This window comes from Euprymna scolopes, chromosome 4, assembly GCF_053919585.1.
Source record: "Euprymna scolopes isolate OS-2025 chromosome 4, ASM5391958v1, whole genome shotgun sequence".
Taxonomy (NCBI): domain Eukaryota; kingdom Metazoa; phylum Mollusca; class Cephalopoda; order Sepiida; family Sepiolidae; genus Euprymna; species Euprymna scolopes.
The window spans coordinates 175,311,800-175,323,581 of NC_136485.1; the positions used below are offsets into that span (position 1 = coordinate 175,311,800).

Sequence of the window (11,782 nt, forward strand, 5' to 3'; positions counted from 1 at the left end):
AGCTTAAATCCAATTCAAATAACAACCATGGTATTTCTTTTCTTGTTAAATATTTTCTTTTATTTATTTATTTATTTATTTGCAAACTGTTATCCTCATCTTTCTAAGCTGTTGTTTCACGACGTTTCGGCCAACTATTCCTCTGATCTTCGTGATAGGGTTAACTGTGACCGGATAGGAATGCCGAGTCTCTTAAATGAATCCCCAGTAATTACTGCCTTCCATAGTTGTCGTCTCACCACGTTTTGGCCAACTAATCCTCTGGCCGGCTTTGGATAGGATTGAAACTGCTATCTTCACACAATGCTCACCTGGAATTGTAGAGATTCACGATCAATCTGACATGCAGCAAAATCACACCTCTTCATTGACATGCAGAAGTTTAATTGTAAGGTGAACAAACATCTCGCTGCTTAACTCTCCACAATTCCTTGTTCGACATGATCACAGCTAGTAACCCTTTACATCCAATTGGCAATACGCCTTGTTTGAGGTGTGCCTTGGTAAGGGTCATTTTGGGATGATGATAGTTTTTTTTGTGCATAGACAAGAACCACGGAACAATTAATACAATAATATAAGTTGTTCCTGTAAAAGTTTGTGAAGGAATGAAATGAAAGATATATATATATATATATATATATATATATATTGAGTAAGGTGATTGATAATTTATAATTACAATTAAAAATTAAAAATCGGTTTCATAAGGAAGAACAAACAAAATCAATAAATTGTACGATCGTTTCGGAAACGATGTTTTTATTGTGATAGACAATGAGTCTTGGAAAATAATTTTATCATATAGTTTTTTGAAACAAAATCTCCTCATCAGCAAAAATATTGGGTAGGGTTTTTTCTAAAGACATCAAAAATAAACCTAGCATTTGTGTATATATATATATAAAATTTATTTATACAAACATTCTTGGCCTTAAGACGTAATCCGCCAACACGGGTGATTACAGAAACATGTATGCACATATGTTTGTATAAATAAATTTCATATACCTGCTCTGTTCACTCATTGAGCACTCTTTGGTAGACACATGTTGTTTCATTGGAGGTACTTCTAGGAAACTAAACTCTACTGGCTAAATATATATATATATATATATATATATATATATATATATATATATATATATTACAGAAACATGTATGCACATATGTAGCCATCAATGTTTGTATAAATAAATTTCATATACCTGCTCTGTTCACTCATTGAGCACTCTTTGCTGGACACATGTTGTTACATTGGATGTACTTCTAGGAAACTATATATATATATATATATATATATATATATATATATATATATATATATATATATATATATACAGACATGCATGCATGTAAAAATGGAAATAAATGAAACATTTAGAGAATAGAAGGGTCACCAGGTAGTAAGTGCTAATTAAAACATGAACAGAGATTTTTAAAATTAAATAAAAACGAAAATTTCCAACAGAACAGTTTTATAAGAATATAAAAGTTATTTTAGGCACAAATCAAAATAAGCAAAGTGTGAATGTGCGTCTATAAGTAATATACGTATGTAAGCATTTTGCAGTATTGCATTGTGTATGTTCTTTTCTTTACAAAGGAGTCACGACTTATCAAGGCCCAGAGGCCACTCGAGAATAAAGGTTAATAAGTGTACAGTAGTCAATGGGAAAATGTCATAGTAATCGTTAGTAGTGTAAATATGGTAAATTGGATTACTTAAGATGAATGGATCATCAAGAGTTTGTTTACGTTGGACTTGAAGACAACCAAATTGTAGTCAGTTGAAAAGCAGGAAAAGCAGAGTTCCATAGCCATACAGTTTTAAGAAAGAAACTTTGTTCATGGAATCTACGTTTAGGTTTAGGCACAGATAAAGATTGGGGGAAATTATTGATAGTGGTTTTGGCTAGACGAGTATTTTTTGTAAAAGTTAGGCCAGGGGGGGGGGTCATAAATTGGAGCTCAGACGAGAACTTGCCATGAAAATAACGATAAAGCAGAGACATGCTTGCAACGTCTCTGTGGGAAAGAGGTTGCAGGGAAGAGAAAAGTGCATCCCCTACTAGGCTATGAAGTCTATTTTGAACTCTGTCAAGGCAGGATAAGCTGCTTCTAGCAGCTCCTGCCCAGATATGGCAAGAATACTCCATCCTTGGACGTACTTGGCTTTTATACAGGTAGAGAATTAAATCAGCAGTGAGATATCTACAGGAACGTTATGTATGTGTGTTGGTTTATCTTGTTCTTCCTAGTGCATGTATAGTTGTGAGTAGCAGTTTATCCCTATTTGCCTGACTCTCATTAGTGTGTAAGAATGTGAGAGCTAGATGAATAATGCTTGTATGTGAGTCATTGAAGATTCCTTTCTACCTTGACATGGAGGGGGAGTTGTTTAGCATACGTTCTTAGAATTCTGTTCGAAGTATGGTCGACAGGTGTCATCTGGGGAAAATCTCATTTGGTCACGGTTCTTATAGAAGTTTCTTAGTCACGTTGACTTATTACCTTGACTTAGGCTTGTTATTTTTGATACCTGAAACGATTTTCATTGGTTTAAAATATTTTGAGTTAACATGTTCCTGTGAAAACTTACTTGCTTTTGGAAGTGACGAGAAGAAAATGAATCGAAATGAAGCAAATAAAAAAAGGGTAAGCAATCAGAGCCATTTGTCAATTAGGTTTCATCATTGTTTAGACACATTCAATTATTGTATTCCCAAGTTTTATTTGGCATTTAAGCGTATAGAAATCAGTTGAAACGGAAGCCTTTATTTAATCTACGGGGATAGCATGCTCTCGTTCCGTCAGCTATGACTGAGTAGAAGTTCTAAGTCACCCACACTAAAGATTGAACCTTCAATCTCCAGAAGAATGTAACTTACAACTGAATTTTACCAAGTGCTTTATCCTTGTGGACGATTCCAGTATGAATTTTAGGAAACGTAAACATATTTTTGTTTAAAGATTCTGTTCTGTTGGAAATTCCGTGCTGATTTCCGAGTTCAATAGAAAGATTCCCGAGTTCAGCAGAAAAATTCCCGAGTTCAACAAGATACACCTAAAGAATTATACTGATCAAAACGTTGTGCGAATAACATTCAAGATGAGAACTGTGGTCTGAATAATCCAAATAATACGAATCTTAAGATGTCTTATGAAATTATAACATTTACATCCAATAAATCCTTTCACAAGATGTAAGATGGCACGTCTCACTGGAAGTTGAATGACGTCATACTTTATCATATCGATGTCAAATATCAATAACAACAGCATGTATGATTATGTCTATATTTATCAACCTTTCCATGAGGGCTGGTTGTGACACAAGGCCAAGTTTTAATGTGAGACACACCGTAAGGACCACAAGGATCCTTGAGATCAAGTTAGGACAACCTACAAAAATTGACTTAATCAATCCTGCGGACATTCCTTGGGAGGGGCGCCTTAGGACGTTCAGTTATTACTCTTTCCCTCTTTCTAATAACATAATCATGTTAACACACCGGCTTTCGTTAAATCCTTGAATTTAAATGATGTAGAGTCTGATGAGTACAAGATGGATGGCCATTTGTGCATACCAGGTAACATTTCTCTGTAAAAAGGTAACGTTGTCAAAAATCTAAATAAATTTGTAAATATTTATATTCATAGAGATAACACAAAATAAAACATACGTTTTTATTCACTAATTTAAGAAATATTCCCAAAATATTCCAATGAAAAGAATAAAATATTAAGTACGTGTAGATTTGGTTATTTGGTATGTTTTACGGCATATCAATCTTTTTTGATACTTATTCATTTATTTGTGGACTATTATTCTTATCTTCATAGTTATTGTCGTTTCACATTTCAACCAAATCATTTAATGCTCACCTGGCCACCTGAAACTATAAATAATCATGCTAAATAATAATGCTAGAGACTCATAATAATTGTATAATAACTGTATAATAAATAATCATAACCAAAGAGAGAATAATAACTGTAGAAACTCAACGCCTCTATCCACTGCGCACTATCCACTACCTCTATCCATGGTGCAGTGAAGAGAGACGTTGAGTCTTTATGGTTTCCAGATGAGCATTGTCTAAAGATAGCGGTTTCAATCCTACCCAAAGCAGGCCAGAGGATTAGTTGACCAAAACGTGGTGAGTCAACAACAACTTAACATAATTAAATCCTTCTTAGATAAGAGAAAAATCCAGGTTGTCCTCGACGGTCGTACATCTAAACAATATGATATAAATGTGGGAGTGCCCCAGGGGTCTATCCTTGGACCTCTATTGTTCCTGATATTCATAAATGACCTCCCTAACAAAATTTCCTCTGAGATGGGTATATATGCTGATGACACCACACTCTATAACAGACATGACAGGAAAACAAATGAACACATATCTAAAGAAATGGCAGAAACACTAGAAGATGACCTCCAATCTGTAGTGGAATGGGGACAAAAATGGATGGTCACGTTCAATGCCGCCAAGACTAAACTAGTTTCATTCAATAATTACAAGAAACCTTTTCTACCACCTAAAGCAATGGCCAACGACTCTTTATCTGAGAGTATGTCTTTCAAGCTCTTTGGCCTAACGTTCACAGGAAACATGAGTTGGAGCAATTACATCGAGGGCATTGCCAGGGCCGCTGCAAGGAAGGTGGGCTCTCTCTTCCGGGGGTAGAAAACTACTAACACCTGAAAGTATCCTGTACTTCTATAAGACAACCATTCGCCCATGTATGGAGTATTGCTGTCATATTTGGGCTGGTGCATCGGCTACTAGTCTCTCGCTCCTTGACAAGGTTCAAAAGAGAGTCGCTAATCTGATAGGCCCTGAACTGGCATCTAAGCTTCAGCCCATCGACGAAACGTTGCATCCCTCTGCCTGTTCTACAAGTATTATAATGGTGAATGCTCTGACGAACTGCAAGCACTTGTGCCCCCACGACGTGAACACCCTCGACAGACCCGACAGGCTGCAAAGTCCCACCCCCACACTGTAGAAGTCCCTAGATGTAAAAGATCTTTCTACTCCAGTAGTTTCTTCCCCAGAATCGCTAGACTTTGGAATTCCATTCCAGGTCCCTGCTTCCCCAACTGTACTGACGTGCAGAAGTTCAAGTGCAACGTGAACCAACATCTTGCTGCCCAAATCCCTACATAGTACCCCAGTAGTTGTTGCCCCTGTTAGTAACCCCCTACACCAAAGTGGCAATGTGCCTTGTTTGGGGTGAAAATGTAATAAAAAAATAAATAAATAATAAAAAAAAAAACATGGAAGACAGTATTTACTGGGGATATAGTAACAAGACTCAGCATTCCTATCCCGTCGCGGTTAATCACCTGAAGAAGGCCAGAGGATAAGTTGGTCGAAACGTGGTGAAACAGCAACTATGAAGATGAGAAAAATAGTCTGCAAATAAATAAAAAAAATACACAAATTACTCATCTCAAAGGATTCCAATAAAAAAAATACTATGTAAGCCTTTTTCGGTTTCAATCATTTTGATGATTTTATGCTTCCAGCTTTTTCTAACTTCAAATATTTATTTATGGTGTTTGGTTTGGTTGTTTTATCGGGGGAAAATTGTTGTTTTTGTTTTTGACATGGATGAGTTTTGTAAAGGGAAAGAAAAAAAACAATATCAATGTTTGGTCCGTATTAGGTCAGGAAACCGGTACCTTCAGACAGCCTGATCTGTTAGTATCATTGCATAATAATTTAAATGAAAGTGATATATATCTTAGCATGTATTTTATAACTTTTTTCCTGTTCTTTTGTAGGCATGAAGAAAAGATCAAAGAGAAGATGCCAACCGATCATATGCTAACTCCACAGAAGCCAAACAGTTGGGTTGATGACGGCAGCAAAAAAGGTGGCGGCTGTGTCGTCTTTTAGTATGGACTATGCGTAATTTGGCGGCTTCAAGTTAACTTCTATAAAGAAGGAATAAAAACATACTTGCCCTTTTTAGGGGCAAGAATGATAACGTTTTCCTTGAAAATAATCCTTTAAAGTCTGTAATCAGAATTTTTCTTGTCCTTTCTTTCTTTATCTAAAGTTCTTTCTTAGCGGCCATTTTTTTTTTTTTTTTTTTGCAAATTATGTTTTGTCGTTTCAAAAAAATCATTAAATTTTTCAGTCTTTCTTTAAGCATTTTTTTTATAAACAAAAGAGACAAAAAAATGAAATCTACATCAAATAGAAATGGAATAATAAATACAAGATAAAACAAAAAGATTTTTTTACATTACTATGAATTAATTATTGTATCCCAAAACATAAGTCCAAAAATTTTTTTTAAGTAAATGTCAATTTGATGATTAAAAAAATGGTGTCACTTTATTAATGGCTAAGGCGTCTCTAAATTGTTTGATTTTTTTTTTCATATTTATGCAAATTTATTTAATATAAATAAAATAATATCTATGTATTTGTTTGTCCTCTTCTACTGTTTGAGCTTCTCGTGTTAAATGTTCATATTCCTGTTTATTTTCCTCCCCACGAGGAGAGAGGTATATACATCATCGGTTTTTAATGTGGGCACTTTGGATTAGAAAAAAAAAAATTGCCTCAGTTTAGAAGGATTTCTTCACTAACAGAGGAAAGAAGTGACTAAGTAAAACATCGGAAAAGATTCTACACTTTGTTCCTAGCCAATGTTTCTGTTATAAATGAGAATCTGTTGTGAAAATTCCCATTTTCGTTATTCAAATCATTCAATATAAATATATGATCCATTTTAGGGAATTTATCTATATTAATAGATTACTGAAATATATATATATATTTACTGAAATATATATATATTTACTGAAATATATATATATTTACTGAAATATATATATATATATATATATATATATATATATATATATATAGGGTTTTCGTTTTCGGGTCAACGGCCAACTAGCACCATGTGTGTTTGTGTGTTGGGGTGGAGAGGGCTCTCATAGGCCGTGGTGAAGGCAACCTTTCTAGGAGAAGCAAATCTCTGATTTAAAAAACCATAAAGCGGGAGACCAGTACCCGCATTAAGCTGGTCTGCAGTTTAACTTGTTGCTCGCTATCTTGCTCTTGCTTGTTGCTGGATCTCAACATTTTGAACCGAGAGAGAGACTTAGCTGTTGTACAAAGCTAAGACTCTGTAACATCACCTGTGTATAGATACTCCCTCAGGCATTTGTCTATAAAAATGGTCCTGTGGCGATGGAAAAGTTATGACGCATGGAGGCTTGAGGTGCTGGAAACATGTAATAATTGATCTCAATGACCGTCTTCAGTATCATGCCTGCGTGAGCGTGTGAATTCACCAGTTGAACTAAGAAAAAAAAAAGTAATTTCTGGGCTCATGGACATTGGGTGTCTTGGGGGGGGGGCGCTCGTCTGACAAGACGTTTTGCAATCATCATATATATATATACATATATATATATATATATATATATATATATATATATATATATATAGTCTTTGAAGTTTTTAACCTTTAGAACTATACAAAAAAATATTTTTTAAGATTCGTTAGAAAACCATCTAGTCAGTAAGTCATTTAATCACCTACAATCACTGCATCAACTCGCTCTCGAACTTACTATAGTACTAATAATTTATTTTTCAAGGGATCATCAGTTGTTTACCATGAAACACTGTTTCGGGATTTAAAAACAAAACAGTATATTACATCATGGCTCCCCAGCAGTGTTGATCAAACACCACCTCCCTCAATCTTAGGAAGAAGACATGTTACAAACATTTGATCCAATTTCCTATTCTTAATTGCAATTACTAACATTTTCATACTATAAAAATGAATTTCTTACCTGTGTTTCATCAATTTCCACATTTAAAATGGATACATTTTTTAATTTATCAGTCTTATATTTATAAAATTAGGATTAATCCATTTAACTACTTATCACCCCCACTATGATTAGTATTTAGTATATTTACATTGTTATTTATTTAAAATTAGATATATAAAGGTTAAAAATATTTTTACATATATACATTTTTTTTTTTAATATAAATTTATTATATGTAATTATAAATACATTTTATACATTGCTAATATAGTTTTGGATTTCCTTTATTAATATAGTCTGGTTTATCTTAAACGATTCAAAAGCATCAGGATAACGAACAAATGCTTTATTTAACTGTTTAAATATTTTATTTTTATCCCCACCTTGTTTTATCATCCTTATTACTAAGTTAGAAACTGGTGGTATAAAATCTGTTAATTTTAAAGTAACACGAGCTATTCTCAAAAACTCTGACATAATGGTTCCATAAAACATAAAAACAGGGCAGGTGCTATCTTTATGAGGCATACGTACTATTTTAAAGGAGAAAGCGTTTCTTTTATCAAATATTTTATAAAGAAAAATCCCATCCTCAATTTTTATATCTAAATCCAGAAATGTAGCCTGTTGTCCTCTATGTTCACAATTTAATTTTAATTCGTTTGGATATATAAGATGTTTATTTTTTGTCGAATTCATCATTATCGTTTATACATGCAAGGTCATCTATAAATCTCCTACATATATATATATAAAAGAATAACAGTATAGCTACATTCCAAGATCCAAATGTTTATTTTTTAGATCCATTTCGGTATACAGAAACAATCAATATTATTATGTCAATGCTGAAACTTTTCATGCATTTACTCATCATAAAAAACAGAGATTTTTGCTTATAAAGATAAAATACATTTATAAACATTTGGATTTTGGAATGAGCAATACTTTTATTCTTGTTATATTTAACTAATATTGAGCTTTTAAACAAAAAGGATTTGTATACTCAAAGAATGAAACATAATAGTAAAAAAAGATATTTTACCAGCAAAAACTAATATATATATATATATATATATATATATATATATATATATATACACACACACACTAAGGAGCCTTATATAATAGGCATTTAAAATTGTTGCAGACTCGTGAAAATTCAGTATTTTATTGCTGTATATCTTATGAGATGATTGACCAAATTTTGTGATTGCAGGGTCAAATAAACAGCTACAGCAGGAACTGGATTACACCCTACTAAAGCCTGGTTGTCACAGCTGGTGATTTTAAAAAATACAATCTGGATATGAAGACATTTTAGAAGAGCGATATGCAATAAAATTCTGTTTTAAACTTGGAAAATATGCTACACACTGCTTTTGGACCATCTTGCATGAATCGAGCATCAATTGTTGAGTGGCATAAGAGATTCAAGGAAGGCAAGGAATCTGTGAGGGATGATGAAAGGAGTGGGAGGAGTAAGGAAGTCAAAACATCATAGTTGATTGACCAAATAAAGAATTTCATGGATAAGGACCGTTGTATGTCTATAGAGACAATAAGTGCACAGTTTGATGTCAGTGTGAAAACTGTACACACAATTATTCATAAGGAACTAAAGATGCGGAAAATTTGCACATATGCACCAGTCCACAACTAGATCCTTGTCACAGACTATTTGACCAAGATGGGCATCAAGATAGTTCCTCACCTTCCTTATAGTCCAAACCTTGCTCCCTATGACTTTTAGTTATTCCCTAAGTTTAAGGAAAACCTTAGAGACTGTCATTATGTGACAATTGAGGAGATGAAAGAGGCTGTGACGAGGGTCACGGACATGCTCACACAAGTGAACTTCCATGGGGCTTTCCAGAAGTTGTTGGAACGGTACAACAAGTGCATTGCAGCCGGAGGAGATTACTTCAAAGTGGACTAGATTTTCATGTGTGTACTATCAAAAGTGCCCATACGAAAAATGTTCAAAGATTTATTGAAGGTACCTCGTGTATATATATATATGTGTGTGTGTGTGTGTGTGTGTTATTTTAACTATGTAGATTACAACATTAAAAAGATAATATTTTAAAATCATGTTCCAAAAATCAACACTTAACAATGTTTAGCCTTATGTACACACGTTTCAAAAATCATATATTAGTGTTGGAATGATTAATTGGAATCGGAATTGGGAATCGGAAAAAATTGGAATTTTTACGGGTATCGAAATCGATATCGGAATTGGAAATATTTGTATCTATTTTCTGATGCTAAAAACGATTTATTTAATTGTCTTCCACTACTGGTAGTAATAATAAAATAATAAATATTGATATTAAACTAAACTTTTAAAATGTGGTTCTCTCCAGAATGTGCTGCTGCCATTGTGCACAGAAATCATTATTTCCATTGCTTCTAACGTAATAGATGTACTGAGACTGAAACCGCTTCCAGGATTGCCAGCAACCACTGTAGAAGAGAAATAAAGAACGTGAGAGAGTTGTATGTTCAGTCCATCAAGTCCACAGTAGCTGAGCAGTGGTTTGGTTCCCACCAATTATGGCAAGTAACTAACAGGGTCTTGAATAGAAGTGTGTACTCTATCCTCATCATTATCAATGGACCTGAGGTAATCTCGTCAGTATCAGACAAAGCCAAACTCTTTGCCAAAAACTTTGCAGCTAATTCAAATCTATGCGATCAGGGATGCCAACCCCTGTATTTCTTCCTGTATCTGAAAATGTGCTATGTGGCATACAAATATCTATGGATGTTGCGAAGCTAATCAAAAATCTCGATTCCAGTAAAGCAACTGGCCCTGATGACATTCCTATTAAAGTGCTCAAAAAGATTCAACCAGAACTACTTCCATACTTAAAAAGCTGTTTAAGCATTGCTTCCCAACACTCTGGAAAACCTCATCAGTGTGTCCCATATTTAAAAATTCAGGTGATTGCTCATCTCCCTCTCAATACAGACCAATCAGTCACTTGTGCTTCATGAGTAAGTTACAGGAATCTGTGTTAAGTAAAAAAGTAGTCAACCATCTCAGCAAAAATAACCACCTCAATGAAATGCAATATGGTTTCTGTTCTGCTAGATCTACAGCAGATGTGCTAACAAGTATATCTCATAGGATTAGCAAATCTCTTGATGAAGGCTTTCTTTTCTAGGGCAATTGCTCTTGACGTATCAAAGGCCTTTGATAGGGTATGGCATAAAAGTCTACTCCACAAAATCTCCAGCTACAGTATAGCTGGAAATGTCTTTTCATTTATTAAATCATTTCTCTCTGATAGGTTCATAAGAGTAGTGATTGACGGGCAGAAATCAGAAGCTCACAGTATTAATGTTCCCCCAAGATTCCATCCTGGGCCCAACTCTCTTCCTGATCTACATTAATGATCTTCCATATCACATCCTAAGATCATTTGTAAACATTTATGCTGACGACACTACCATCTATGGCAACACTTCAAAGGCAGTAAATGACCAAGTTCTCTCTAATTCTCTCTCTGATCAAGTGGTGCAATGGGGAAAGCTTTTATCATCATCAATGCTCTGATCCCCGTCTGGCATCAATTGAAATGAATGGCTCTCGTCTTGGGGAGGCTCCATGTTTTGATAAGCTTCTAAGTCTGACCTTTACTCCTGATATGAGATGAAACACGCACATCAAATCCATTGCCAAGCCTGCTGGAAAAATGGTGGGATCGTTCTGCCACTCCAGTAGATATCTCACTGCTGATGCAATTCTCTACCTATATAAGAGCCAAGTATGCCCAAAGATGGAGTACTCTTGCCAAAAAAATATCTGCACATATATTTTTATGGTAATCAGAAAAAAATAACAACTCTATAGTTAAATATTTAGAGTTTATAAAGAATTCGATTAAGAATCAGTAATTGTGCTGAAATTGGAAATTTAGTATGGAATCAGTAATTGTATCAGAATTGGGA

At 34.3% G+C, this 11,782-nt stretch overlaps 1 protein-coding gene across 1 annotated transcript in view; it reads left to right on the forward strand.

The window, feature by feature from the left end:
• LOC145273132 (guanine nucleotide-binding protein subunit gamma-like) overlaps nucleotides 1-6,180 on the forward strand; it is a 29,343-nt gene extending 23,163 nt beyond the window's left edge. The window contains exon 2 of the mRNA XM_080127062.1: nucleotides 5,801-6,180. Within this exon, the coding sequence (XP_079983188.1) occupies nucleotides 5,801-5,915 (115 nt within the window). The 3' untranslated portion in view covers nucleotides 5,916-6,180. The remainder of the gene's footprint in view (nucleotides 1-5,800) is intronic.
• The last annotated feature ends 5,602 nt before the right edge of the window (nucleotides 6,181-11,782 follow it).